The sequence below is a fragment of the Gossypium arboreum genome, chromosome 8 (assembly GCF_025698485.1).
Source record: "Gossypium arboreum isolate Shixiya-1 chromosome 8, ASM2569848v2, whole genome shotgun sequence".
Classification (NCBI taxonomy): Eukaryota; Viridiplantae; Streptophyta; class Magnoliopsida; order Malvales; family Malvaceae; genus Gossypium; species Gossypium arboreum.
This window is the reverse complement of record NC_069077.1, coordinates 116,952,716-116,977,422: the sequence shown is the minus strand read 5'-3', so window position 1 is coordinate 116,977,422 and position 24,707 is coordinate 116,952,716. Positions and strand designations below refer to the sequence as shown.

Sequence of the window (24,707 nt, the reverse complement as noted above, 5' to 3'; positions counted from 1 at the left end):
TAATAAAAATTTCAAATTATTTCTAAATATTTCTAAATTTTTGAAAAAGAAAAAAAAAAAGCTTATTTCCAAATCCAGATTTACACCGCCAAACATAGGCACCTTATCTACAGCAGACTCATTTGACTAAGACTAACCCACTGGTTTAATGACCATGTTGAACATCGATTAGAATTTTTGGCCCGAATATATAGAGCAGATCACTGGAATTAAAACCCATCATTCTACCAACAGGCCAAGACCAAAAGACAAAAATGTTGGCAGTCTAAAGATTATTTCATTCAGTTGAAACACTGCGCAAAAAATGAGACTTCCCTTCTAAGACTATCATTAACAGACAACTATCGGGTCTAGTTCTCCTGCCAGGACATGTAAATGTTCTTTTAGTCCTCCTTTGCCATCATATCTCCCACCTTCAATTCTCAGCAAAGTTTCTCGAAACTATATAATAGCTCATTTCTAAAGAATCATTTGAAGTTGGCATCTCAACTCTAGCAACCTATATATCACAAATCCTCGTCCTGTTTGTGCTGCCCCGTGCCAACTTTATCACATGATACAAAATATATTACTATTCCCAAGTTCTAATAAACAGCAGCAATTTAGGAGTTGAACTGGAACCTTCAATTTTCTTTAAAGTATTTTTTTAACTTCAGGTTCCAACAATGAGCTCATGAGAGAAGCAAAAAAGTCATCAAATACACTTCTAGAGATGATACGAAAGAGCGTTCTTCATGCTGTTTTAGTAAAAGGATTTGGAAAAACAATAAAAGGAAAGTTACAAAACGAAACAAGGAAAAGCGACAAAGTTCAAAAGAATGCTAACTGCACAACTTTTAAAACTGAAGCCCATGCTCCCTAGCAGAATCAGCAAGGGCTTGTACACGTCCATGATAGGGATATCCACCTCTGTCAAAGGCAACCTTTGTGATCCCTATTTCCAAACAAGATTTTGCAATGAATTCACCAACTTTCTTCGCCACTTCCTGAAGCCAGAAGATTGAAAATTTTAGGCAATTTTATCAAATACATGTTGGAAATGGAATAAACCATGAGCAACACATCAAGCAGATTTGGCCTAAGGAAATTGTACAACAGATAGATCAAGCTCCACGCTGAAACAGAATGAAGGATGATGAGAAGTAAATTCAACTATGGACACAAACATAAACAAAACGAAATAACTATCAGCACAGACTCAACATGTATGGACTCAAATTCAAAATTGCAGGGAGAAGGTAATCGTAGGAGAGAATGGAAAATCAAGAATAATTGATAACTCCCAAAAGGGCCTAATTTTTGAGACAGTTGAAGGCTTAAATACCACTTCTTTCCATTTTTCTTCCATCCAGAACAATACTCACCAACAGAACTCAAGCACTTTTTTTCCTTTAGCATTTCTTTTGACCAATTGGAAATAAGAAGCACACCCAAAAAACATAAATAACTGCTTATTAAAGCAATTTATATGCTTAAGTAAAACAAGCAGGCCAATCAAAAACCCTTTAGTTATCATTCAGAGCCAGAGCAATGAATGAAAGCCAGGTAGAAAAAGCTGAAAATGATTCAGTTGACAACTAATTTTATCTATGAACTCACAATGGTAGGACCCGATGTGTAGTTGAACTCCTCACAAATCGGTTTCTGCATTGTTGAAGCGGAAGCTAGTGTGTGCATCTTTGAGTCATCAATGACCTGGACATAGAGATGCTTGTTGGAACGGAAGACACACAGTCTTGGTCTATCTGGTGTCCCTTCAATCTACAAAAGCAAGAAACCCCCTGTAGTAAGATAGGGGATACTCTGTATGCTTGAGGGACTTAAACCATAGTAACCAAAGCCAATAGATTTCACTATAACAATATCAAATCCATTCGGAGAGGAAACCGACCATTAAGAAAGATGATGATGATGATGATGATCAAAAGAATCTCATTTATCCGCCCATCCCCCTCTTTTCTAACTTATTAAAGATGAAGTTTACACTTAACTCCCATCAATTCTTCTATATAAGAAGAAGAAAATATTATAGCTCTTATTTGTTTCTTTGGCACATAAAATAGCATGGCTCTTACAAAGTTTTACCACAGCTTAAGATAACAGGGTTCCTTAATCTAATATATCCTATGGACAAAATAATCTAACCCCATTTGGTCCCAAAACATGTACGGAAACATCATTTTTAATAAATGAGTAAATTTGAAAGATAAACAGTACTTGATAAGCTAAGAAATGGAGATAAATGTAAAAGGAATTTGCATTTTCTTAATGAGAGTATAACTGATATAAGAAATAGGATTCGCTTTAAACAAATAAAATATCATGCTTAAAAAGAAATAGTCGTAACCTTCTTCCTAATGCGAGAATGGCGGGCCTCACGATCTTCTGTTCGGGTGCGAGCTTTGGCTTGAACATTGAGGAAGACAGAGGGTAAAGATGGCTGAGGGTTTGACATTGACAGCCTCAAGGGAACTCCTAAAAAAGAAGTCTGTTTATGATTGAGAGAACCAGCAAACTGTAATCCCGTAGTGACAGTCATAGTCATAGCCGTTGCAGTAATTGCCATACCCAGTTGAGATTCGAGATTCCTTAATGCTGTCTGTCTGCGTTTCAATTTAAACAAATATCATCAAAAAACATAACCATGATTATCATTCATTTATTATTAAACAGAAGAAACAATACGTCATACCTGCTTTCCAAGGCTTTAAAATGAGGCTGTACTGGAAGGCAAAGCAAAGAAAGCAAGTGTGGATAGTGTGCTATGAGTGTTGCAGTGAGAGGGGAGTGAAGTCTGGGTGGAGCGAGATTTGGATAAGAAAAGGGATAAAGCGTATGAATGAAATAAAGGGAATGTCCTCGGCCAGTTCGGCCTTGTTTGCCTGAACACCATCTCCTGTTCTCATCCCTTGCGTGCTGGTCCCATCACCTTCCGCCTCAACTCAAAAACCGAAGCCCAACCCAATATCATAATTTTACATTATATACTATTTCTAAGCCACTGTTAAAATCAATTCACATAACACATAATTAGGGGAACAGGTAGGGATAGTAGGCCCCTAAAATTTTTAAAATTTAAAATTAATAAAGATAATATTATATTTTAATTCCTAAAAATAATAAAATTAGATTTAATCTTTCAAAATTTATAAAGATATAGATTATTAAAATGGTAAAATTATATTTTATTATCGTAAAAATTTCAATTTAATTTTAATCCCTACAAGAATTTCTAACTTTGCCCCTGCACGTAACAGCTTTTCATTTAATTTTATCATATATTAAAATTTATATAAACTGATAAAATTCATAAATATTTATAAATATTATAATAAATCTTAAAATTAATAAAACATATTAAAATATTTAAAACATTTTATAAACTTATCCAACTTATAAAAAAATTATAAAAATAATAAAATTTGTAATAAATTATCAATATTTAAAACTTATAAAAATCATAATAAGTCCTAATAAATTAAATATATAATTTTAATAAAAATATAAAATAATAAAAATCATAATTCATTTATTGGTTTCTCATTTTGAAAATTAATGTGACATTATACTAACCATTGGATAATGGGAATAGTTGCCTAAACCAATGTTATACGAGACTGTATCGGTCGATCAGATTAGTTGGACTAAGAATTGAAAAGGGTACTGGTCCAGAGAAAGTCACTAAATCAGTTGACTTAAAAATCGATACAGATGGGTTGAACAGGCAATTGAACCAAATTTTTGTTTTTTTAATATTTTTAAATTTTTAATGATTTCTTTAATCGAATCAACGATCAAGTAACCTAATTGATTTGACCACGGTCCGATTTTAAAAACCTTAGTTAGAATATTTCATTACGACATGCTAATGAAGTTTTGATTTTATAGTATCTAACTGTAATAAAATTACTTTATGTTATACAATACTTAACTAACAATTTTTAACTTTTCAATGTCCAAACTATTGCACTATAGTTCATAAAAATTTTAAAAACAATATAATAATTTATCAATAAAATTGAGGTCTCACAATTATCGTTTTATTTATAGAAGATTGAGAACATTTTATTCAAAATGAAAATTATGCTAATGATATGAGGATTCTCATTTCAACATTTGGTTTGATACCATGTGTTCATTATAATTTTAACGGTTTAAATGATTTTTTTATATATATTTTTATATTTTTACAATTTATTAGAATTTTTATATTGTTTATAAGTTTTATAAAATTTTAAATATTTTGAATATGTTTTAGTAATTTTATAAACAAATTATATTTTTTATAATTTTTATAAGTTTATACAATTTTTTATATAATTTTTATAAGTATATATCAATTTTAATAATTTTATGAGAAAATATAATATTAAACCAGGATCTATCACGTATCATCATCTAATTAGTTTGTCAATTGAATTTAATGGTGATAAATGCCAAAAGTAACATGTTTTAACCTCATTCTTAATGTGTTTTTGGATGATTATTCGATTTAAAATAGTGGATTTTATGCTTCTAATCATTGAAATTCATGTTTCTATACTTAAGAGAGTATTTGGGAGCAAAAGGAGCGAAAAACGAGCAAAAATTGGGAAATGGAGTAAGCTTCAGAAGCCACAAGGGCTGGGTCATTCCACACGGGCTGGACACACAACCATGTGAGCCACATGGCCAAGTGTTAGACCGTGTGGGTTTCGCAAATCGCACTTTGAACATGCGAAAAAAGACAATTTTTAGGTTTTTTGGGCATTCTGTGACCTATATATGACAAAAATAAGAAGATAAGAGAGAGTCGTCAGAGAATACTCAATAAAATGACTCGAAAAACACCATTGAAGCCGAATCTGAAGCAGATTTCCATCAAGATTGAAAATCTCCTCTTGATTCCTTTGAAGTTTATTATGAGCTTTTTATTTCTTGTGGTTATATTGCCTTCTGGATGTTTTTATTTGCAATTATAAACTAATTTTCCAAATGCCTAAGGAGATGAACCTTACAATGGGTTATGTTATTTGATTTCAATTTTTACGCAATAAATACTTGGTTTAAAATTTCTAAATTATTAATCCATGTTTGATGTGCTTAAATTAGAGGAGAAAAAGTCCCTATTTAATAGTAGATCTAGCATAATTGAGTGGAGTTGCATGCAATTCTAGAAATAAGACTATATAAACCTACCAAATTAAAGGCAAATCTAATAGGGGGATCCATAGATCGAGTTAATGCAATAATATGGGTTTTAATTAGAAAGAAATTTCAATTAATCAACTTAGAGTCAGTTGCTCTTACCATCAAAAGAGATATTATCATAATTTAGGGATTTTTATGGATCAAGATACGAAGTGAAAAAATTGTGTAATTTAGATTGATAATGACAGATGAAGTCTAGGTGAATTCTTTCCTGAGAATTGTCTCGCTTTTTGGTTGTTAATCAATTATTTTCCTGATTTGTTCTTTTCTATGTTCTTTAGTTATTTAATTTAGTTAATTTTAGTTTTAATCAATCACTCTAATTTGTCGGCTAAATAATAGAAAGACGGTAATTACTAGTACTTTTAGTCTTCATGGGAACAATATCTTTACTCACCATAGTTATACTATTAATTGATAGGTGCACTTGTCTTGTCAAATTTTTAATTGGTTTACGACTGCATCAAATGGTCAACGTGGTTGAAGATGAAAATTGTTAAAAGAAGGACTTAATTTATTACAATTTTATATTATTTATAAGTTTTTTATAAAATTTTAAATATTTTGAATATGTTTTATTAATTTTATAAAAAATATAATTTATTGTAATTTTTATGAATTTTATATTTTTATAAAAGTTTTATGATTTTTTATAATTTTTATAAGTTTATATCAATTTTAATATTTTAATAAACTTAATGATTTTTTATAAGACAATATAATATTAAATCAAAAGTTGTCACATGTAACCATTTGATTGGTTCATCAATTGATTTTAATGATCAGTGTGGTTGAAGACGAAAATCGTTAACGAAAGGGCTTCATTGATTTTTTTAAATTAATGATAGGGACTTAATTGGGTATGTATTTAGGGTCCATTTGTTCAAGGCGAATGACTTATGAAAAATATTTTCTACATTTTTCTATGTTTGTTTCATAGAAAATAGCTTGGTCAATAGAAAATGAGCTTTTTTCCTATAAATTAACTTACCATTTTAAAAATGATAAGTCAATTTTAGAAAAAGAACTCTTTTATGAATTTTTTATATATAAAAAGTAACTTGAATCAAGTCTAATACTCTTATATTAATAATAAATTTTAATTTAATTTTAAAAATATTTTAATGTTCAATATTATCCTACAACATACATATTTCATTATTCATCTCTTCATATAATAAATTATTAATATAATTAATATACTATATTATTTTAATAAATTATTTAATATTACAATTTTACTTTAATAATAAATTTTAACAAAATAATTTTAAATTCTAAATAATATTCTTAATATATTATTAAGGAATATTTATATTGATATTTTAATAATAAATATGTAATAATAAATATTTTTATAGTGTAAAATATGAATATTTTAATTATATAAATATGAGTATTTGTTGAAATTATGCTTAGCTTTATTTATTTCTATCCACTCTTATTTATGCAATATTTGTAATTTAAATTAAGTTTTAATTAAGTATTATTGATTATTAAATTTATATATAATATTAATTTTTATAAAATATTATCACATTACAAAATAAGCTTTTAGAAAATAATTTTTAACATTAATTTTTAATAATAAGCAATTTTTAGAAATTATTTTTGCAAGCTGTTCCGAGTAAAACAAAAACTCTATTCACCTTTCTTAATATTTAGGCATAATGATTTATTTAATTTTTAATTTTATAAAAAATCAATTTAGTCCTCTATTTATTTATTTTTTTGTCTTTTTAATACTTAAATTTGTGTTATATGTCAAATCAGCCTAAAATGAATGAAAAAATTAATGTTTGTTAACTTTACTAGCGTGACATATATATAGATTGCCACATGGATGCTACCTTAACAATTAATTGTTTTTTAATTTAAACAATTTATAAAAAATATTTTTAAATTAAAATTATTAAATAAATATAAATATTAATTATTGACGTGACATACACATGACAATTTACGTATATATTACATCAATAAAGTTAACAAACATTAACTTTTTCATCTATTTTAAAGTAATTTAACAAATAATATAAACTTAAGAGGTAAAAAGATCCAAAAATATTAAATGAATGGGTAAAATAAATTTTTATAGAATTTAGGGATTTATACTTATGTTTTATTCACAATACTCAGCAACAAAAAAGTGCAAAATCTTTTACTTCCATTTTCGTATTTCATGTAACTTCAATTTTCTTTTCATATTTAATTAAATTTTACAATTCAAATGAATTTCAAATAAATTATTAACCCGTCCATTTGAATTAAAAAATGATCATTTTTTTAAAAAGTAAAATAGTTCTCTGATTCGTTTTATTCTGAAACTCCTCTCTCTTATTTCGTAATTTGTCTTTCTTCATATTGCTCTTATTTCGTAAAAACAAGATAATCAATATTGTATTCGTTTTGGTATTGATATATACAGATACTAATATAATTTGATGTATCATTTTAAATTTATAATTATTATTCAAATATTTTTCGTATACAAATTACATGCCAATTACATACCTATAAAATATTAAATTTAGAATTATTGCTTATGATTATATTTTATTTTAGACATAACTATAAAAACAAAAACAATTAAGATAAAATATTAAAAATATTAAATATTGCACTAATCAGCACGAATTGATACGCACTAGAACAGACTGAAACAAATTAAAACACACACCCATACGATTGGTATCAACCAAAATGAAAGCTAAACTTTATTTTTCTACTTTACTACTAAATATCAGTACAAAATTGACTTCTTAGAATAAGTAAAACAGGTTAGTCCTTCAAAAATATAAATGTAACACTTTAATATTATGTTACATCATTACATAAAAATTAAAAATTATATAGATTTTTATGGTATAAATTTTCAAAAAATGATGTACAATATTTGAGTATCACATTTAGTGTTTTAATAATCGAATCAGTGGTTGAATAGGTCAAACCAAGGTTTCCAATTCAACTAATTCAACCGCCAGATCAACAATAATTGAATAAATAATTAAAAATCATAAAAATCAAATAAGTTAAAAAAAAAATTATTTAGTTCAACATGTTCAACTGTCAATTTTTGTCTCAACTTTTTAGTTTTACCAATTTTTAGTAGTTTCTAAGTCAATTAGTTCAATCCCCTTTGTTAGTATTGTTATATCGATAAGTTCTCCATTTGTCTTGATTCAATCGTATTCTACTAACAATGGCCACATGATCAAATATTGACAGAATTCAAGTTCAAGGAGCCAAATAGATCTAGTTGCCAAGTTCAAAAACCAAAGTAGACAAAAAAAAAATACAAGCAACAAAGTGGAACTAATTGCGAAGTTTAAGTGTTAAAAATTATTTATCCCTAATAATAAATAAGCTGCAAGTTTGAAATGAACCTGGTCTTATTGGTTTTCTACCTTATTTTTTCCAGTTCCAATTTCCGGTTTTTCCTGATTCTTTACGATTTCTTAATATTCAATAAAATATATAAAGTTGAACCTAGCGGTTTCTGATGAACCGGGCCATTGATCTTTGTATCCAACTCAAGCTCATAGAAAAAGTATTTAGAACACTATTAATCCAATACAAGCAACCTGTCATGTTTCCCCACTACAGAAAACCCAGCAGATCATCTCAAAACCCCAAGACCAGCTCTGTTTAGTGTTGGTATATGTCTTAAAGATCAATCTAATTGGATTGATACCCACTGATACCTGCAAAATGGTCATATATCCAACTTCTAAATTTTTTAAACAGTTCCTATCATATTTTTTAATGAACACATATACTCAGTGAAGAAAGAAAAAATGAGAATCCCAATTACAATAGTAAAATTTCTGTCTTAAAGTTTTCTTACCTAATCCTTAAGCATCACCAAGAACACCAGAATTTCAAGTATGAAAGCTTTTAGGACATCGGAAAGTTGCATGGAACATAAGGTTCACAGTTCAAAGTTGAAGTAAAATAAAGTACCTTAAAAGCAATAAAATCAAAATTTACCCTGGCAACAAACATTCAATTTTGTTTATGGACTCAGAGATCATCCTTGTTCCCTACCTCAATACCCAACAGCTTAGCCAATTTTCCACTCTGATATGCTTCAACAGTATCTGGAAATTAGGAATAGAATTTGTAATTCCTCTACAGATACTATCTTCCAAACATATTTCAATTGCATGAAGATAGAAAGATTAAATTTGCAGGTAAAGAAAAGAAGAAATTACCGTCTGACCCCCCAATGTGTTTCCCATTAATGAAAACCTGTGGTACAGTACGCCTACTAACAATCTCACTCAAGGCATCCTGAATATTCCATCCATCATCTGTCAAATAAAAAAGAAAAGAAACTATTTTAACTTCCAAGTATTTCAAGTTTCAAACCGAGGAATGATGTTCCATATACCAATATGGAGGTGCTACTATAAATTTCAGTTGAAGCTAGCAAACTATTTTAACTTCAAGTATTTCAAGTTCAAAACCGAGGACTGATACTCCATATGTCAATATGGAGCTGCTACTGTAAATTTCTGTTGAAGCTAGTAAACTATTTTAACTTCCAAGTATTTAAAAATTCAAAACCGAGGTATGATGTTCCATATGTCAAAATAGAGCTGCTACTGTAAATTTCAGTAGAAGCTAGTAAACTATTTTTAACTTTAAGTATTTCAAGTTCAAAACCGAGGACTGATGTTCCATATGTCAATATGGAGCAGCTACTGTAAATTTCAGTTGCAGCTCGTAAACAATTTTAACTTCTCAAGTATTTCAAGTTCAAAACCGAGAAATAATGCTCCATATGTAAATATGGAGCAGATACTGTAAATTTCAGTTGAAGCTAACAAAGTATTTCAAGTTCAAAACTGAGGACTGATGTTCCATAAGTTCAAAACCAAGGAGTGATATTCCATAAGTCAATATGGAGCTGCTAATATATTTTAAATAAGGCTTTGCTATTATACCAATTTTCAACTTTTTTTATCTTACAACCAAAACGAACTTTGTAGCTAAACAGTAATTTGGCCTGCATATAAAAATGGGAATTTATTTGTCAAAAGACCTCGCTCATCAAGCTCCACAACGAATGGAACTTGTTTCAACTCCTTGAACACAGATTTTGCCTTCCTGCAGTACCTGCACAGTACCAAAGGAGAATAACTGTTAGCCCAAACTTCAAACTCGGTCACCAAAATATATAGGAATTGTTCAGTAAAACAATGAACAGTGTATTATTACTTGAAAAGAGGAAAATTATATCGAATATGAGTATTAATAAAAACCAATGAGAAAAAAAATTAAGAGAAAAGTCAGAACAGTATAGATCGGGAAGAAAAACAAAGCATATTAATTGATTTGTTGTCACTTTGGTTGATTAAAAAAAGCATAATTGATGTGAAGAAATCGTACGGGCAATAGGACTTTGAGAAGATGACGATCTTGTGGGCAGAGATGGTCTTTTTGACGAATGCAGCTTCAGACGAATCAGCCGACGATACCCAGCAAAGAGATGCTGCAATTACTAAGATTGACGCTATCAAGATTTTCACCGCCATTGAAGCTCAAGTCAGCGTTTGTTTGTTCACAACAGCGATTGTTAGTGTTATGCCTCAACAAAATAGATATTAAACTCGCATTCGCCGTCTCACACCCTATATCTATACTTAAATAATGGGTAAACTAGCTCATTAGTAACCCTGAAATAGTGTAGTTCTTAATTTGATCACTTCAAATTTGTTTTTGTCAATTTAGTCCCGAGGAAAATTGTCAACAGTTTACTCCTAACGAAAAGATGACCGGGCATGCCACATCATCAATTTTTCCACGTAATTAAAGGGTTAGGAATTTAAATAAAATTAAAACTTTTTATTTATTTATTTAGGTTATTTAAGAAACATAAAAGGTTTTTTTCCAAATAAATTTCTTCAACTCTTTCTGCAAATTTGAGTTTCTTAATCTCGTAGAACCTAGACCAGAGGAGAAGGTGCATGAATGAAATTCCATCCCAGCATGTCATTGTGGGTGCCCAACAGGTTTGAAGTTATTTCTGCTGGTTCTAAGAAATTCACAAAATTGCAAGGGAACAAACACTGATTGCTCTTTGCAGCACCATTCTAGGCTACTGGTTCACTGATATTACATATTATGGGAAGTTTTGCCATCCAATTGATGGGCTTCTTGTTCATGACTATGTTCATGCTTGCACTGGCCTTCCCTTACAACCACTGGACTCATAAGGACAGCCGAATCGGTTTCGTTGTGATGTACTCATTAGCCTTCTTCTTCTCGAATTCCGGACCCAACGCCACAACATTTGTGGCACCGGATGAGATTTTCCCTGCAAGGTTGAGGTCCACTTGCCATGGTATATCAGCAGCCGCAGGAAAGCTTGGTGCATTTGGGTTCTTGTATTTGGCGCAGAATAAGGATAAGGCCATGGCAGATGCAGGGTACCCTGCAGGCATTAGAGTCGAGAATTCACTTATTGTATTAGGTGCAATCAATGCACAAGGCTTCTTCACTTTCTTGGTTCCTGAATCGAAAGGGAAATCTTTAGAAAAGATGTCAGGTGAGAACGAAAATAATGGAGGAGAGGGAGAAGGAGGGCCATTGTCGTCGTCATCATCATCTAATCTTTACTAGAGATTTCGGGGAAATAATGCAATTCCTTTTATGTTTCTTGAATAAACTAATTAAATAAAAAACATGTCTTAAATTTATTTAAATTTCTAACCCTTTAATTACGTGGAAAATAGGTGGAAAAACTGATGATGTGGCATCTTCGATCATCTTTCCCTTATGAAAAAAAGATTGAGTGACCATTTTGAACAAACTTTTTTTAATAGCAGTGACTAAATTAATAAAAAAATTTTAAATTAATTAAAATAGAAATGATAGTATTTTAATTAACTCCTTAAATAATATATAATTTACTCCTTAAATAATATATCAAACTTATCATCAATTGAATAACTAAAATTGATTTTAATCACTCATTAAAATTATTTTTTAAATACTTATTAAACTATTTATAAACTAATTTTACTAAATATTAATAAAACAAATGATAAATTAAGGACTGAATTTGAGCTTTAGGAAGACTTATACATGAAATACTTTATATCTTCAATTATTAAATAAATGTTAATTCAAATACTGTTAAATATTGTATAAATATAAATCATCAATTAAGTTTAAGTTCGAGCAGCCTTAAAAACCCTAGTCAAGAGTGTTTTCTTTAGGATCCTAGCGAGAACAGGTTTTTCTTCGGCTTGGGATGAAGGAAAGTGGTGGCAAAGAGGGTTTTACAGGAGAGGAGGTCTCCTTTCTGGCAGAAGAACTCATTCAGTTATCAGTTAAAAGCTCAATGGTGGTACCCAGCGATAAGCCAACCCTACTTTGCCCTATATGGAAAAAAAAATCCTATAATCCAGATAGTTTTAGGGCACAGATGAAAAGTATATGGAAGACGAGGAAAAAGTTTGAGATCCAATTGGCAGAGCAGAATTTATTCTTGATAGTGTTGAAGGTGAAGAAAGTTGGAGACAATTATGGAGGGGCAGCCTTGGTTGTTTCAAAAAAACTTAGTGCTGTTTGATCGGTTGACTAAATCGATAGAGAGGAGTCAAATTTGACTTAATTCATCCCCATATTGGATTAAGATTGGCCCATGTCTACCAGAATTTGATAAAAAAAAGATTTAATGCATGCTATTGGGATTACTTTTGGAGGCGTTCTGAGATCGACAATTAATGGTGATTTCTGTCAACTTAGAGTTCAGTTAAATGTGAAAAAACCCTTGCGCAGGGGTATTTTCATCTTAACAGAAAATCAAAGTAAGTTCTGGATCCCATTTAAATATTAAAAATTACCAACTTTCTATTTTGGCTTTGGAAGGATGGGGCATGGGCTCAATGAATGCCTCACGTTTACACCTGTAGAAAAAAATAAAATTAGAGATGATCCTCCTTATTCTTTAGCATTAAAAGCAGAAGTCAATTTTGTTGGAAAAGAGAGTTTAAAGCTTAATGCCATTTCAAAGAAGATGCAGATGCAATGTTCATATACAGGTGCTATAGAGAAAATCTCTGAGCAAATTTTTCAAGAGAGGGATAGAAGTGAGATGGGCCAAAAAATCCAGGATAACTAATGTGGAAGCAAACGAATGTGGGGTAAACAATAATTGCGCAAGTCTTTTAAAACCAGCAAAGAAATCGAGTTGGAAGAGAATTGAGGCAACTAAAGAGACAGACATGGCTAACAGTGAGAGTATTTTGAGGAAAAGAAAATCGGAGGAGTTAAAAATTGAAGATGACAATAAAGGAATATGTAACACCCCATACCCGAGACCGTCGCCGGGGTCGGACACGAGGGGTTAACAGACTTCGTTCACTTAATTTCACCGTTCATAAAAAAAATTTTCCAGACAGCTGGCTAACTGTGTCACTGTCACCTTAAAAATCATATCTTGAGTTCTACAACTCGAAAATCAGTTTCGTGATTTTTCCCTGAAACTAGACTCATATATCCATCTACAAATTTTTTTCTAGAATTTTTGGTCGGGCCAATTAGTACAGTTTATTAGTTAAAGTCTCCCATGTTACAGGGATCGACTACACTGACCTTCGCGTATTACTACTTGGATATCTCCCTGTACAGGGCTTCAATACTGATTCCGTTTGTTTCTATAGAAACTAGACTCAAATAGGAATCTATACATATATGACATGAATCCTAATTATCTCTGGTTAATTTATAATGAATTTCCAAAGTCGGAACAGGGAATCCAGAAACCGTTCTGGCCCTGTTTCACGAAAACCTAAATATCTCTTAACATACAACTCATATGACCGTTTCGTTTCTTCCATATGAAAGTAGATTCATCAAGGTTCATTTACATAATTTATTCACTATTTAATTCCATTCCTACTATTTTTAGTGATTTTTCACATCCACGTCGCTGCTGCTGTCAGCATCTGCCTTTAAGGTAGACTTTACCTATTTCATAGTTTCCATGATTCAATTAGCCCTTTTTGCATACATAGCACAAAGTATAATCATGATTAACCATTCCAATGGCTAACCGTTTCCAAACATTTCCATACCTCTTAGTGATCAACATACAAAACGATTATAGTACTATGCTAAAAACGTATATAAGCCATTTTCGCATGGCTATCCAAAGTTTTACATACCAAAGTTCAAACAAAACATAATAGCCTATACATGCCGAAATGTTCTCTTAGACCAACTAAGAAGAAGATACCAAAAAGTTGCAAGTTGGTGTGATGACTTCGATGAAGGTCCCAAATACGCAAAAAGTCGAGTCCAAGAAACCTAAAATAGGTGACAAGCAAACACCGAATGAGTATATAACTCAGTAAGTCATAAGCATTACACTACCATCCATTAATAAAATTTTCACAAGAGGAAACAACGAAAGGAGGCTAAGTACTCCATCCATACCGAACTATGCCATAGTTTCTTAGACCTTATGATTCAATCTCATTCCAAGTCCTACATTGACATTTCATACGCTATTCAATAGGATAATTGAGGCATTTCCATACATCATTTTATTTTCGTTACAATCATACAACTAAATGAACTTTCACCTATTCCACGATGAACCTTATGTACGTGACTTCAATTATAATCATCACATAGGTTCAAAACTTACCACGCTCAACTCCATATATAAACATAGCACCTATTAGCCATGAACTCAAGGTACTTACCTTTTCCGCTGTCCGAAATCGACTCGGTAAGGTCGCACCCTTAATATAAATAATTGATAGAAAATATATATATATATATATATATAGTGGGTTCGCACACATAGTGCTTAATAATCAACCACGCACACTTAGTGCCATGTACTTTAAACTCGCACACTTAGTGCCATGTATTTCAAGCCCGCACACTTAGTGCTATTCTCTCAACCGTGAACACTTATTGCCCTCACACTTAGTGCCGAAAACCAGCCACTATATACGCTTCACTTCCTTTTTACATTTGACAATTTCATCTCTACATACATATACATTTGTATACATTTCATCTTATTAAACACAATTGCATAGGTATTACGATCATTTAAATCAATACCAACTATATGCTTAATGACTTACCTTGTGTTGGGTAAAATAATTCCAAGTCAGCTACTCGATGACCTTCGATTTCCCCTTGTTGGATGCCTCTCCTTTAGGATCTTGAGCTTAAACAAATAAATTAACTCATTCAACCGCTTTGCTACATATATTGGTATTCACATTTTAATGATTTTATGACATACGGAACGGCATGGTAAAATTTTTATCTTGCTACCTTATGCTCTTAGCTATTCGGCTAATAACCATATGCTATCGCCCTACTATCAATAATCCAATCACACATGCATATATATATATATGGCCGAATGTACAAAGCTTAGACTCATCATCACCTATGCTCTTAATTTGATGGCGAATATGCATATATATATATATATATATATATATATATATATCAACTATACTATCATCTTTAATTCACCTAAACACAAAATTTCATCTCATGAACACTTGACTGAATTTTTCCTAATCTAGCATGGCTTCACATATATTTGTAACATCCTATAAATCCACATATATCACATTTCTACATAAATTTTCTTTTACTTTTCCTCTACTTCCATTCACAACATCAAAAGCACCATACACATGTATCATTACAAAGCTTCACACTTAGCATGCAAATGACATCAACACAAATCCACCTTAGCGAAACTTAACTCATCTTCATGCCTCATCACCACAACATCAAACATCAAACATCAACCAAGAAGACAACACCCATGGCCGAATATCATCCCCATCTCATAGCAAAGATTTAAACCATGGGCTAGGTAGAACTCAAACTAACAACTAAAAACATGCATGAATCTCATGGACAACATCAAACATACCTTAGTCTAGCAAACTCCCATGGCTGATTTTCTCAAGCTCTCCCCCGCCCCTTCTTCTTAGAACATTCGGCCAAGCCAAAAAATGTGAAAGGATGGACACTTTTTTTTTTCTTTTCTTTGTTTTCATCATATTCCTTTTTCATTATTTTATTCTTTTTAACATAATCACTAACTAAACATGTTTGCAACATGTTTCCACTCATAGCATGGCCGGCCACTATGTTTAAATTTTGGGTAAATTGACATGCAAACCCATCATTTTCACAACATGCATTTATAGGCCACCTTACATTTGCCTAGCACATTTCTAAATTTTCTCACATAAGTCCTATTTGATAAAATTCACTTACAATTAACAAAATCCAAACATGAAGTTTTCACACATGCATATGTACATATAATGAGCATCAACTATGACGGTTAATTATTTTTATGACTCGGTTTAGTGGTCCCGAAACCACTTTCTGACTAGGGTCAATTTAGGGCTGTCACAGAATATACTATAAAGAGGAAGCAAAAAGAATGAAATATAATGATTAAGATTTTCATATCGTGAAAGGTATAAATCAGCAAGCAGAAACTCTCAAGCATGATTGTTTTACCAACAAAAATAGATCGACAGCTGCCAATGGGCAAGCCGACCAGACACAATGAAAGCCATTTGTTGGAACGTTGTGGATTGATGAGTCCACAGGCAGTGAGAAGCTTCGGTATTTGCTGAAGCAACATAAACCCCAAATGGTATTTCTTATGGAGACAAAAATAGATGTAAAGCGCATAGAAAAAATCAGGAGGAGATGTGGTTTTGAGAATGGAATCGATGTAGGAGCAGCAGGTTCTAGAGGTGGAATTTCTATGGCATGGAAAGTAGAAATTACGGTTTGCCTAAACAATTTCTCAAAAAGCTATATTGATGTGATTGTAAAAGAGGACAATGTCAATGAAGAGTGGAGGTTTACAGGGTTTTATGGATCACCTTATGCTACCAATAAGGATGTTTCTTGGAACTTATTAAGGAAGTTGGGTCAGGATCAGAATCACCCATAGTTGGATGTGGTGATTTTAACGAAATAATGTATTCGTTCAAAAAAAGCAGAGGTCAACCGAGGGACGAGAAAAATGGAAGCTTTTCGCGGGGTTTTAGAAGAATGTCAACTAATAGATGTGGGATATTCGGAGGTTTGGTTTACGTGAGAGCGAGGGAATCTACCGGAAGCGAATATTAAAGAGTGATTGGATAGGGGAGTGGCGAATAAAAAATGGCTGGCCCAAAAGGAGTTATTCAGCATTTAATACACTTAATTTCAGATTATTGTCCCTTACTAATCAATAATAACAATGAGAGGAGCTATAAAGGGATACCAAGTTTTAAATTCGAGGCATGGTGGACCATGGAGAAATCTATTGAAAGAGAGATTAAAACATCGTAGGAGTCATCAAATGGAACTATTGCTCAAAGGCTAGAAAAACTGCAGACAAGATTGAGGAGGTGGGTAAGCTCAATAAAAAAGGGTAGAGATGGGTTGAAGAGTAAGCTCACAAAGGAACTTGAAGATCTTTTGGCAGGCGACAGAGATGATGACACAATAGTAAAACTGATTGATACTAAAATTCATTTTAATATGGAGATAGATAAGGATGATATGTACTGGGAACAAAGGGCGTAAGCCAATTGGCTTTAATTAGGTGAAAAAAATTCTGGCTTTTTCCACAAATATGCCACAGCTCGTAGATGAACGAACACAATTACTAGGCTGGAATCTGATGATGGGAGGGAAATTTCTGATGAATCAGCAATTAATGAGTCAGCCTCAAATTACTTCCAGAATTTATTTTCGTCAAACGGTACTGGGAATCTATCACATATTCTAAAAGGTATTCATTCTAATATCTCATCTGATATTAACACAGATTTACTAGTACCTTTTACAGCAGCAAAGGTATTTTCAGCTTTGAAAGAAATAGGGCCCACTAAAGCACCTGGTTGTGATGGATTTCCAGCTTTATTTTTTCAAAGATTCTGGCACATTGTAGGTAAAGATGTTGAAAAATTTTGTTTGGGCATACTGAACGACGGACGAGATTTTGACTCTTTAAACCTTACAGATATTGTGCTTATCCCAAAATTACCAAACCCCACAAGTTTTGTTAACTTCAGACCTATCAGCTTATGCACAGTTCTATACAAAATTGTGGCAAAAGTAATTGCAAATCGTCTTAAAAAAGTCATTGGAAAATGTATTGATAAGACTCAAAGTAATTTTCTTCCCAGAAGGTTAATTACTAACAATGTGCTCATAGCCTATGAACTCTTGCATACACCACGTCAACGACGGAATGAGAAAAAAAGGCTAATGGCAGTTAAGCTAGATATGAGCAAGGCTTACGATAGAGTTGAGTGGGTTTTTTTAAAAGAAGTTATGCTTCAAATAGGATTTGCTAGAGAATGGGTAACATTAATCATGAAATGCATATCTACAGTCTCTTATACAGTGAACATCAATGGGAGAAGAGGAAAGGTTTTTAAGCCTACTAGAGAGCTTCATCAGGGTAATCCGCTCAGCCATTTTATTTTTTTAATATGTAGTGAGAGACTCTCGTCTTTAATAAGAATGGCCATAGATGAGGGATCGATGAAGGGAGTAAGGGCTAGTAGAAGAGGACCTGAAACATCACACTTGCTTTTTGCAGATGACTGTATACTGTTTGGTGAGGCGACACAACGAGAGAGAAAATTTTCAAATATATTTTGAAGGAATATGAACAGTGCTCAGGTCAATGTGTAAACTACAACAAATTAACAATTTTCTACAGCTCAAATACAACAGAACGAGAGAAAGAAGAAATATCGAGTTTGCTAGGTATGAGAAGCTCCACAAATATGGAAAAATATCTAGGACTTCCTAATGTTGTAGGAAGGCGAAAGAAGGAAGCTTTTCAGAATCTCAAAGATAAAATTAAGCTGAGAATTGTAAGCTGGAGTACTAGGTTACTTTCACAAGGGGGAAAGAAGGTATTTATAAAATCAGTTCTTCAAGCAATTCCAACTTATGCTATGTCATGTTTCCTTTTACCAAAATCGTTATGTGGGGAGTTAGAAAATATTTTTGCTAAATTCTGGTGGCAAAAAGGATAGGGTAGGAAAGGGATACACTGATGTCAATGGAAATTCATGTGTCGATCAAAAGAAGTGGGGGGATTGGGATTTAGAAATATGGCACAATTCAATATTTCTCTACTTGCTAAGCAAGGGTGGAGGATCATTACTAATCAGGATTCTTTAGTTACGCAAGTTTTTAAAGCAAAATATTTTCTGAATGATCATTTCTTAAAGTGTCGGTTGGGAAAAACCAGCTTTTATATATGGAAAAGCATATGGGCAGCCAAAGGTGTCTTGGAAAAAAAATGTGTTGGAGGGTTGGCACAGGCAGAAATATTTTTATAAATGCTGATGCTTGGATTCCAGTTGTTAATTTTATGCAAGATGCCAAGGTCAGTGAATTGATCGACAGTAATGAAAGAACATGGAGAAGAGAATTTATAAACAATACCTTTTTAGAGGATGATGCTGGAAAAATCCTCTAAATACCTTTAGCAAGCGCACCTCATGATGATCTACTGGTCTGGGGAGGCGAGCATTCAAGAGAGTTTTCGGTCCGCAACTTCTATAAACTATTACTAACTTTTGATGAAATCCCTAGAGCTTACCTTTACAAACCGGCTACAGAAATTTCTACAAAAAACTATGGCTCCTAAATCTACCAAATAAAATCAAGATTACAATATGGAGAATCTCATGGAATTATTTTTCGATATGGGTTAATATGCAGCATCGAAAGCTTGTAAGCAATACAAGCTGCCCCCTATGTGGAGAAAGAGCTGAAACGATCGACCATATCTTTCGTGAATGCCCTGTCATAGTGGATGTTTAGACACTATTAAAAATGCAGAATATTATTCGGGAGCCTTATACAGATTTTCTACAATGGATTACCTACATCATTAACCAGCTTTCTTCACACCAGAGCTGTCTCTTTTGTTGTGGATTGTGTACTATATGGGGAGAAAGAAACAGAATAATACACGAACAGAAAAACACTACAGGTTAGCAAGTAGTAGACTTCATAAACAACTATATTGCTGAACTTGATGGGTTAGAAATAAAAAATCCAACAAAAAGGAAGATGATAGTAGGATAGAGTTACCCGCCTGGTGAGTTCGTCAAAATAAATTTTGATGATGCGTATGATGCGAATCACCATCAATCTGCCTCAGAGATTGTTGCCAGAAACGAAGAAGGGGATGTCTTACTTTCCTGCTCCGAGATCCACCACGGGGTAACGTCCGCCTTTGCAGCTGAAGCAATAGCATGTAGAAAAGCGGTCCAAGTAGGAGGGGAACAGGAGTGGTCGAAGGTTCTGATAGAAGGTGACTCCCTCACAATAATAAAAAAATGTGCAACCAAAAGTCAAGATCGTTCACAAATAGGGGCATATATACACGATATTCAACAAAAAGTTAATAGATCTAGAAGCTTTATTTTTAAACATACACCCAGATCAGAGAATGCCCTTGTGTAATACCCCTACCCGTATTCATTACTGGAATAGGGTACGAGGTATTACTGGAGTTTACGAATTAAATTTTTTTTTATATTCAATATAGCCCTTTTATAAATATCTAACCTTCCCTGTAATATTAAATCGAGACCAATCCACATCAACCAAATCAATTCAACATATTTTCATGATAGATTCATGCATTTATATAAGATAACGTCATCACATATCTATAACCAGGCTTGTTAACCATACTAATGGCTAACTTTACATTCATTTCACGTTAACATTTACTTTGTTAGCTTATACATGCCATTAATTTCCAAAATAAAGTTTCTTTATATACCGAAATCCTGAGGTTGACAGTGTGATGTGCCTCCGACCAAATCCGACCTCCGAGCTCTTAATACTACAAAACAGGGAAAAAGGAAACGGGGTAAGCACTTTGTGCTTAGTAAGCTCATGTAACAAGAATTATACTTACCTAATATTTTCAATACAATATAATAAACATCCATATATCCATTCAATGCATTATTACCTTAATATGCACAAACTCAACATTCAAGTTAGTACAATAATTTCCATGTACCAATAATATATACCATGATTGATGTACTCATCAATACCATGATTTTCATTCCTTTATTATTTTTCATATTTATCTCGTTGAATTTATCAGAATTTCGATGGATTTTCAGAGGTACACTTTTAGTGTACAATTCCGGGTCCGTCAATTCATATTCATGTGTGCACATTTCCATTTCGAGAGCACACTCATGAACCTCAACCTTGCAATGGGATTACCATCGAGCTAAATCCTCGCAATATAAACTCATAGAGTATTGTCGGGATTATCACCCAGGCTAAATCCCTGCAACGACAATTACTCTAATGAGCTTGGATCTGAATTACCAGTCGAGCTAAATTGAGACCCTAATTCGGATTACCCGTCCGGCTAAATCCATTTTACACATATTCTTGGGAGGGCTATATCAGATAGGATCACCCATCCGGGCTAGATCCTTTTTACCGTCAATTCCTTTTCAGAGATCCATCAAATTTTCCTTTCATTCAAACGGGATTTCTTTCCATTTTATCAAATATATCAATGTTTCATTAATTTTCATACAATGAACACTCAAATCATATTCACATCAATAACATACAATCTCAAGCATTTCAGAATATAATTCAAGTTACACGAACTTACCTTGATACTTGTTTGTAAACAGTAAAAATCTACTAATCCGGAACTTTTTTCTTTCCTCGATCTAGCTTCGTATTTGAATCTTCTGGATCTAAATAAATAAATTTAATTATCAATTTAATACATTTCATGTTCATATGCAACATTCTCTATAATTCAACTATTATTTATAGTTCATTCAAAGCTGTCTACTTGAGTCATAGTCACTAAATTATTTATAACTTGAGCTACGGAACTCCAAATTAAGATCCGTTAATTTTCCCTGAAACTAGACTCATATATATTTTTACCATAAAATTTTCAGAATTTTTGGTTTAGCCAATCAGTACAGTTTATTCTTCAAAGTCACCCCTGTTCTGTTGTCTAACAGTTCTGACCCTTCTTCACTAAAAATAAATTATATCTTTATACAGAATTCAAATGATGTTCTTGATTGTTTCTATTAAAAATAGACTCATTCATAATTCTAGACATATAAATTTAAGTCCCTAATTATTTTTATTCAATTTTTTATAATTTTTCAAAGTCAGAACAGGGGAACCCGAATTCATTCTGACCTTGTCTCACAAAATTCATTATATCTCAAAATTTACAAATCCATTGCTTACAATATTTCTTCTATGAGAAACTAGACTCAATAAAATTTAATTCCATATTTTGTTCATCTTCTAATTCAATTCCTACAATTTTTGGTGATTTTTCAAATTTAGTCTACTGCTGCTGTCCAAACTGTTCTAGTGCAAGCTGTTTATTACCATTTTTCCCCTAAGCTTTTAATAAATGATAATTTCGTCCCTACTCAATTAGCCTCTCAATTGAGCTGATTTTTCTCAATTAACATTTTATTCTATCACCTTAAACTAGTTTACAACCTTTAGGAATCAGAATTTCAGCAATAGACTTTAATTCCAAACATTTTCACAATTAGGTCCTAAAAATCAATTTCCATTGAAATTGCCTAATAAAATCATCTCATAAACAAATTAAAGCTTTAATTTCATTCTATTTCATCATAAACTTACAGCACTCAACCATGGTGACTTTCAATTTCATCCATGAAATCAAAAACTAATGAATTTAATAGTAGGATCTAGTTGTAAAAGTCCTAGAAACACAAAATTACAAGAAAAAGGCAAGGATTAACTCACTTGGTGCAAAATTATGAAATACCAGCTTAGAGAACCCTCCTATGGCGTTTTTAGCTGCTGGAATTGAAGAGAAATGAAGAGAAATCTAGATATTTCCTATTTAGTCCTAGTTTTATTTAGTTAATTTTGCAATATTCTAATTTTACCCTTAATTTATCAATTTTTCTGCTGATTTCATACCCTTGCCGTCCAGCCCAAATAACTTTTGGGTCTAATTGCCTTTTAAATCCTTTCTCATTAGACTCTTAAGCTATTTAATCACTCTAGCAACTTTTACACCTATTACAATTTAGTCCTTTTCATTTAATTGACTACCCAAACATTAAAATTTCCTAACGAAATTTTAATACCACATTAATAACATTTCATAAATATTTACAAAATTATTTTTGACTCGGTTTTACGAGATAGAGGTCCCGATACCTTATTTTACCCAATTTCTTCAATAATTTCTTTTTCTAACTAATCACTAAATTGATAAAATTTTCCTATCAATATTTTCATACGATTTCCTATCATATAAATTTTCAAGCAAAAATATTGAAATAAATTTCTCTTTAAATCGGATTTGTGGTTACGAAACCACTGTTCTGATAACATTGAATTTACGCCATTACACCTTGCGCATATATTGGCAACAGAAACTCTAAAAAGGGAAGAAGAAATGTACCTAAAAATGAGGGTCCCGGAGTATGTTGAACTTCAACGAAGGATTGACCGGAGAAGAGAACTAGATTAAGAATGAAAGGGCAAAAAGATAAAAGAGGAAAGCAAAGAATAGCAGAAGAAAGATTTTTGAAAGAACAAACTTTCCTCAAAAAATGAATCGTAAGAAAGAAAAAGCAAAAATGGTACTTAGATAACAAGATGATTCATAGCATTTTCTGACTGGACATTGATTACGCACATTTAATTAGCATTCTAGACTATTCGGAAAATATCTAGATATTTTCTATTTAGGTTTTGGGCCACTTTAGTTCCGGCCGGTTTATTTTATCTATTTTTATTGGTTTTCTGCTATATATTTTGGGTTAATATTGTGTATTTTATTTTTTTAATAATAAGCCCAGTCTAAAGACTTTCAAAAAAAATATTGTATAAATATAATTTTCCTTTCACCCCGTAGAAAATCTAGTATTATTTATTCTTATTAACTATTTTATTTAATAACTGAAAGTAATGAAAATACTTTTTATTTTTATTTTAAAAAATAATTTTCATTATTTAATTTTTATAAATCGAAAACATATATTTTTAAATGAAAATATGAAATACAATTACTAAATAGTAATTAAATTAAAAGACAAACAAACAATGTTAATTATATAATAAAAATAAAGTTAATTTAAATAAACATAAGTGATGAAAATTTTAAAAATAAATTGTAATGAGAATTTTTTAATAAAATTTGAAGTAAAAATATTTTATTTTAATAAAAGAAGTCCCTACATGTATATAGACTCAAGTCATGATCAATGATTTGATATTAAAAGGTTGTTAATAAATAAAAATGTTATTAATATGATAAAATAAAACTAATTTAAATAAACATAAGTGATCATATAGAAAATAAAATATTTTTATTTTAATAAAAAGTAAATATTTATTATTTTTAAAAAATAAAAAAAAGTTATTGCGAACTCAAACTAGGGTCACTAATTCGTTAAGAA

General features: G+C 31.6%; 3 protein-coding genes and 2 long non-coding RNA genes across 6 annotated transcripts; 1 reads left to right on the top strand and 4 right to left on the bottom strand.

The window, feature by feature from the left end:
• Positions 1–627: 627 nt before the first annotated feature.
• Positions 628–2,922, bottom strand: LOC108461492 (50S ribosomal protein L18, chloroplastic). The gene is made up of 4 exons (XM_017761349.2): positions 2,693–2,922; positions 2,348–2,603; positions 1,600–1,761; positions 628–986 (listed from the first exon to the last, which is right to left on the bottom strand). Exons 2-4 carry the CDS (start codon positions 2,564–2,566, stop codon positions 837–839), a joined length of 531 nt encoding a protein of 176 aa, XP_017616838.1. The 5' UTR covers positions 2,567–2,603; positions 2,693–2,922; the 3' UTR covers positions 628–836.
• Positions 2,923–9,069: 6,147 nt separating this feature from the next.
• On the bottom strand, positions 9,070–10,842 carry LOC108461822 (glutaredoxin-C4). The gene is made up of 4 exons (XM_017761772.2): positions 10,585–10,842; positions 10,238–10,311; positions 9,405–9,503; positions 9,070–9,290 (listed from the first exon to the last, which is right to left on the bottom strand). The coding sequence occupies exons 1-4, from the start codon at positions 10,728–10,730 to the stop codon at positions 9,214–9,216; spliced, it is 396 nt and encodes a 131-aa protein (XP_017617261.1). The 5' UTR covers positions 10,731–10,842; the 3' UTR covers positions 9,070–9,213.
• A 477-nt stretch (positions 10,843–11,319) lies between these two features.
• On the top strand, positions 11,320–11,817 carry LOC108462324 (inorganic phosphate transporter 1-4-like). The gene has a single exon (XM_053032083.1). The coding sequence runs from the start codon at positions 11,320–11,322 to the stop codon at positions 11,815–11,817; it is 498 nt and encodes a 165-aa protein (XP_052888043.1).
• A 2,372-nt stretch (positions 11,818–14,189) lies between these two features.
• On the bottom strand, positions 14,190–20,162 carry LOC128296255 (uncharacterized). Its single transcript, XR_008286802.1, has 4 exons — positions 20,115–20,162; positions 19,672–20,032; positions 15,306–15,391; positions 14,190–14,511 (listed from the first exon to the last, which is right to left on the bottom strand). It is a non-coding gene; the product is annotated as an uncharacterized LOC128296255 (long non-coding RNA).
• A 172-nt stretch (positions 20,163–20,334) lies between these two features.
• LOC128279503 (uncharacterized) lies at positions 20,335–23,910 on the bottom strand. 2 transcript variants are annotated; one of them, XR_008269703.1, is made up of 4 exons: positions 23,708–23,910; positions 21,893–21,980; positions 21,026–21,088; positions 20,335–20,556 (listed from the first exon to the last, which is right to left on the bottom strand). It is a non-coding gene; the product is annotated as an uncharacterized LOC128279503 (long non-coding RNA). The 2 variants fall into 2 exon arrangements; XR_008269702.1 differs by lacking the exon at positions 20,335–20,556 and having other exon boundaries at positions 20,788–21,088.
• Positions 23,911–24,707: the final 797 nt, after the last annotated feature.

Bases quoted from the DNA above. Each gene is read 5' to 3' on its own strand.
- LOC108461492 (XM_017761349.2), bottom strand. From the start codon at position 2,566: ATGGCAATTACTGCAACGGCTATGACTATGACTGTCACTACGGGATTA. The intron at 1,762-2,347 runs GTTACGACTATT...TTGCTTTTGTAG, and splicing joins ATTCTCGCATTAGGAAGAAG to ATTGAAGGGACACCAGATAG. The intron at 987-1,599 runs GTGAGTTCATAG...TTCTGGCTTCAG, and splicing joins ACACATCGGGTCCTACCATT to GAAGTGGCGAAGAAAGTTGG.
- LOC108462324 (XM_053032083.1), top strand. From the start codon at position 11,320: ATGGGAAGTTTTGCCATCCAATTGATGGGCTTCTTGTTCATGACTATG.
- LOC108461822 (XM_017761772.2), bottom strand. From the start codon at position 10,730: ATGGCGGTGAAAATCTTGATAGCGTCAATCTTAGTAATTGCAGCATCT. The intron at 10,312-10,584 runs GTACGATTTCTT...GGTACTGTGCAG, and splicing joins TTCTCAAAGTCCTATTGCCC to GTACTGCAGGAAGGCAAAAT. The intron at 9,504-10,237 runs GTCTTTTGACAA...TTTATTTGACAG, and splicing joins TGTGGAGCTTGATGAGCGAG to ATGATGGATGGAATATTCAG.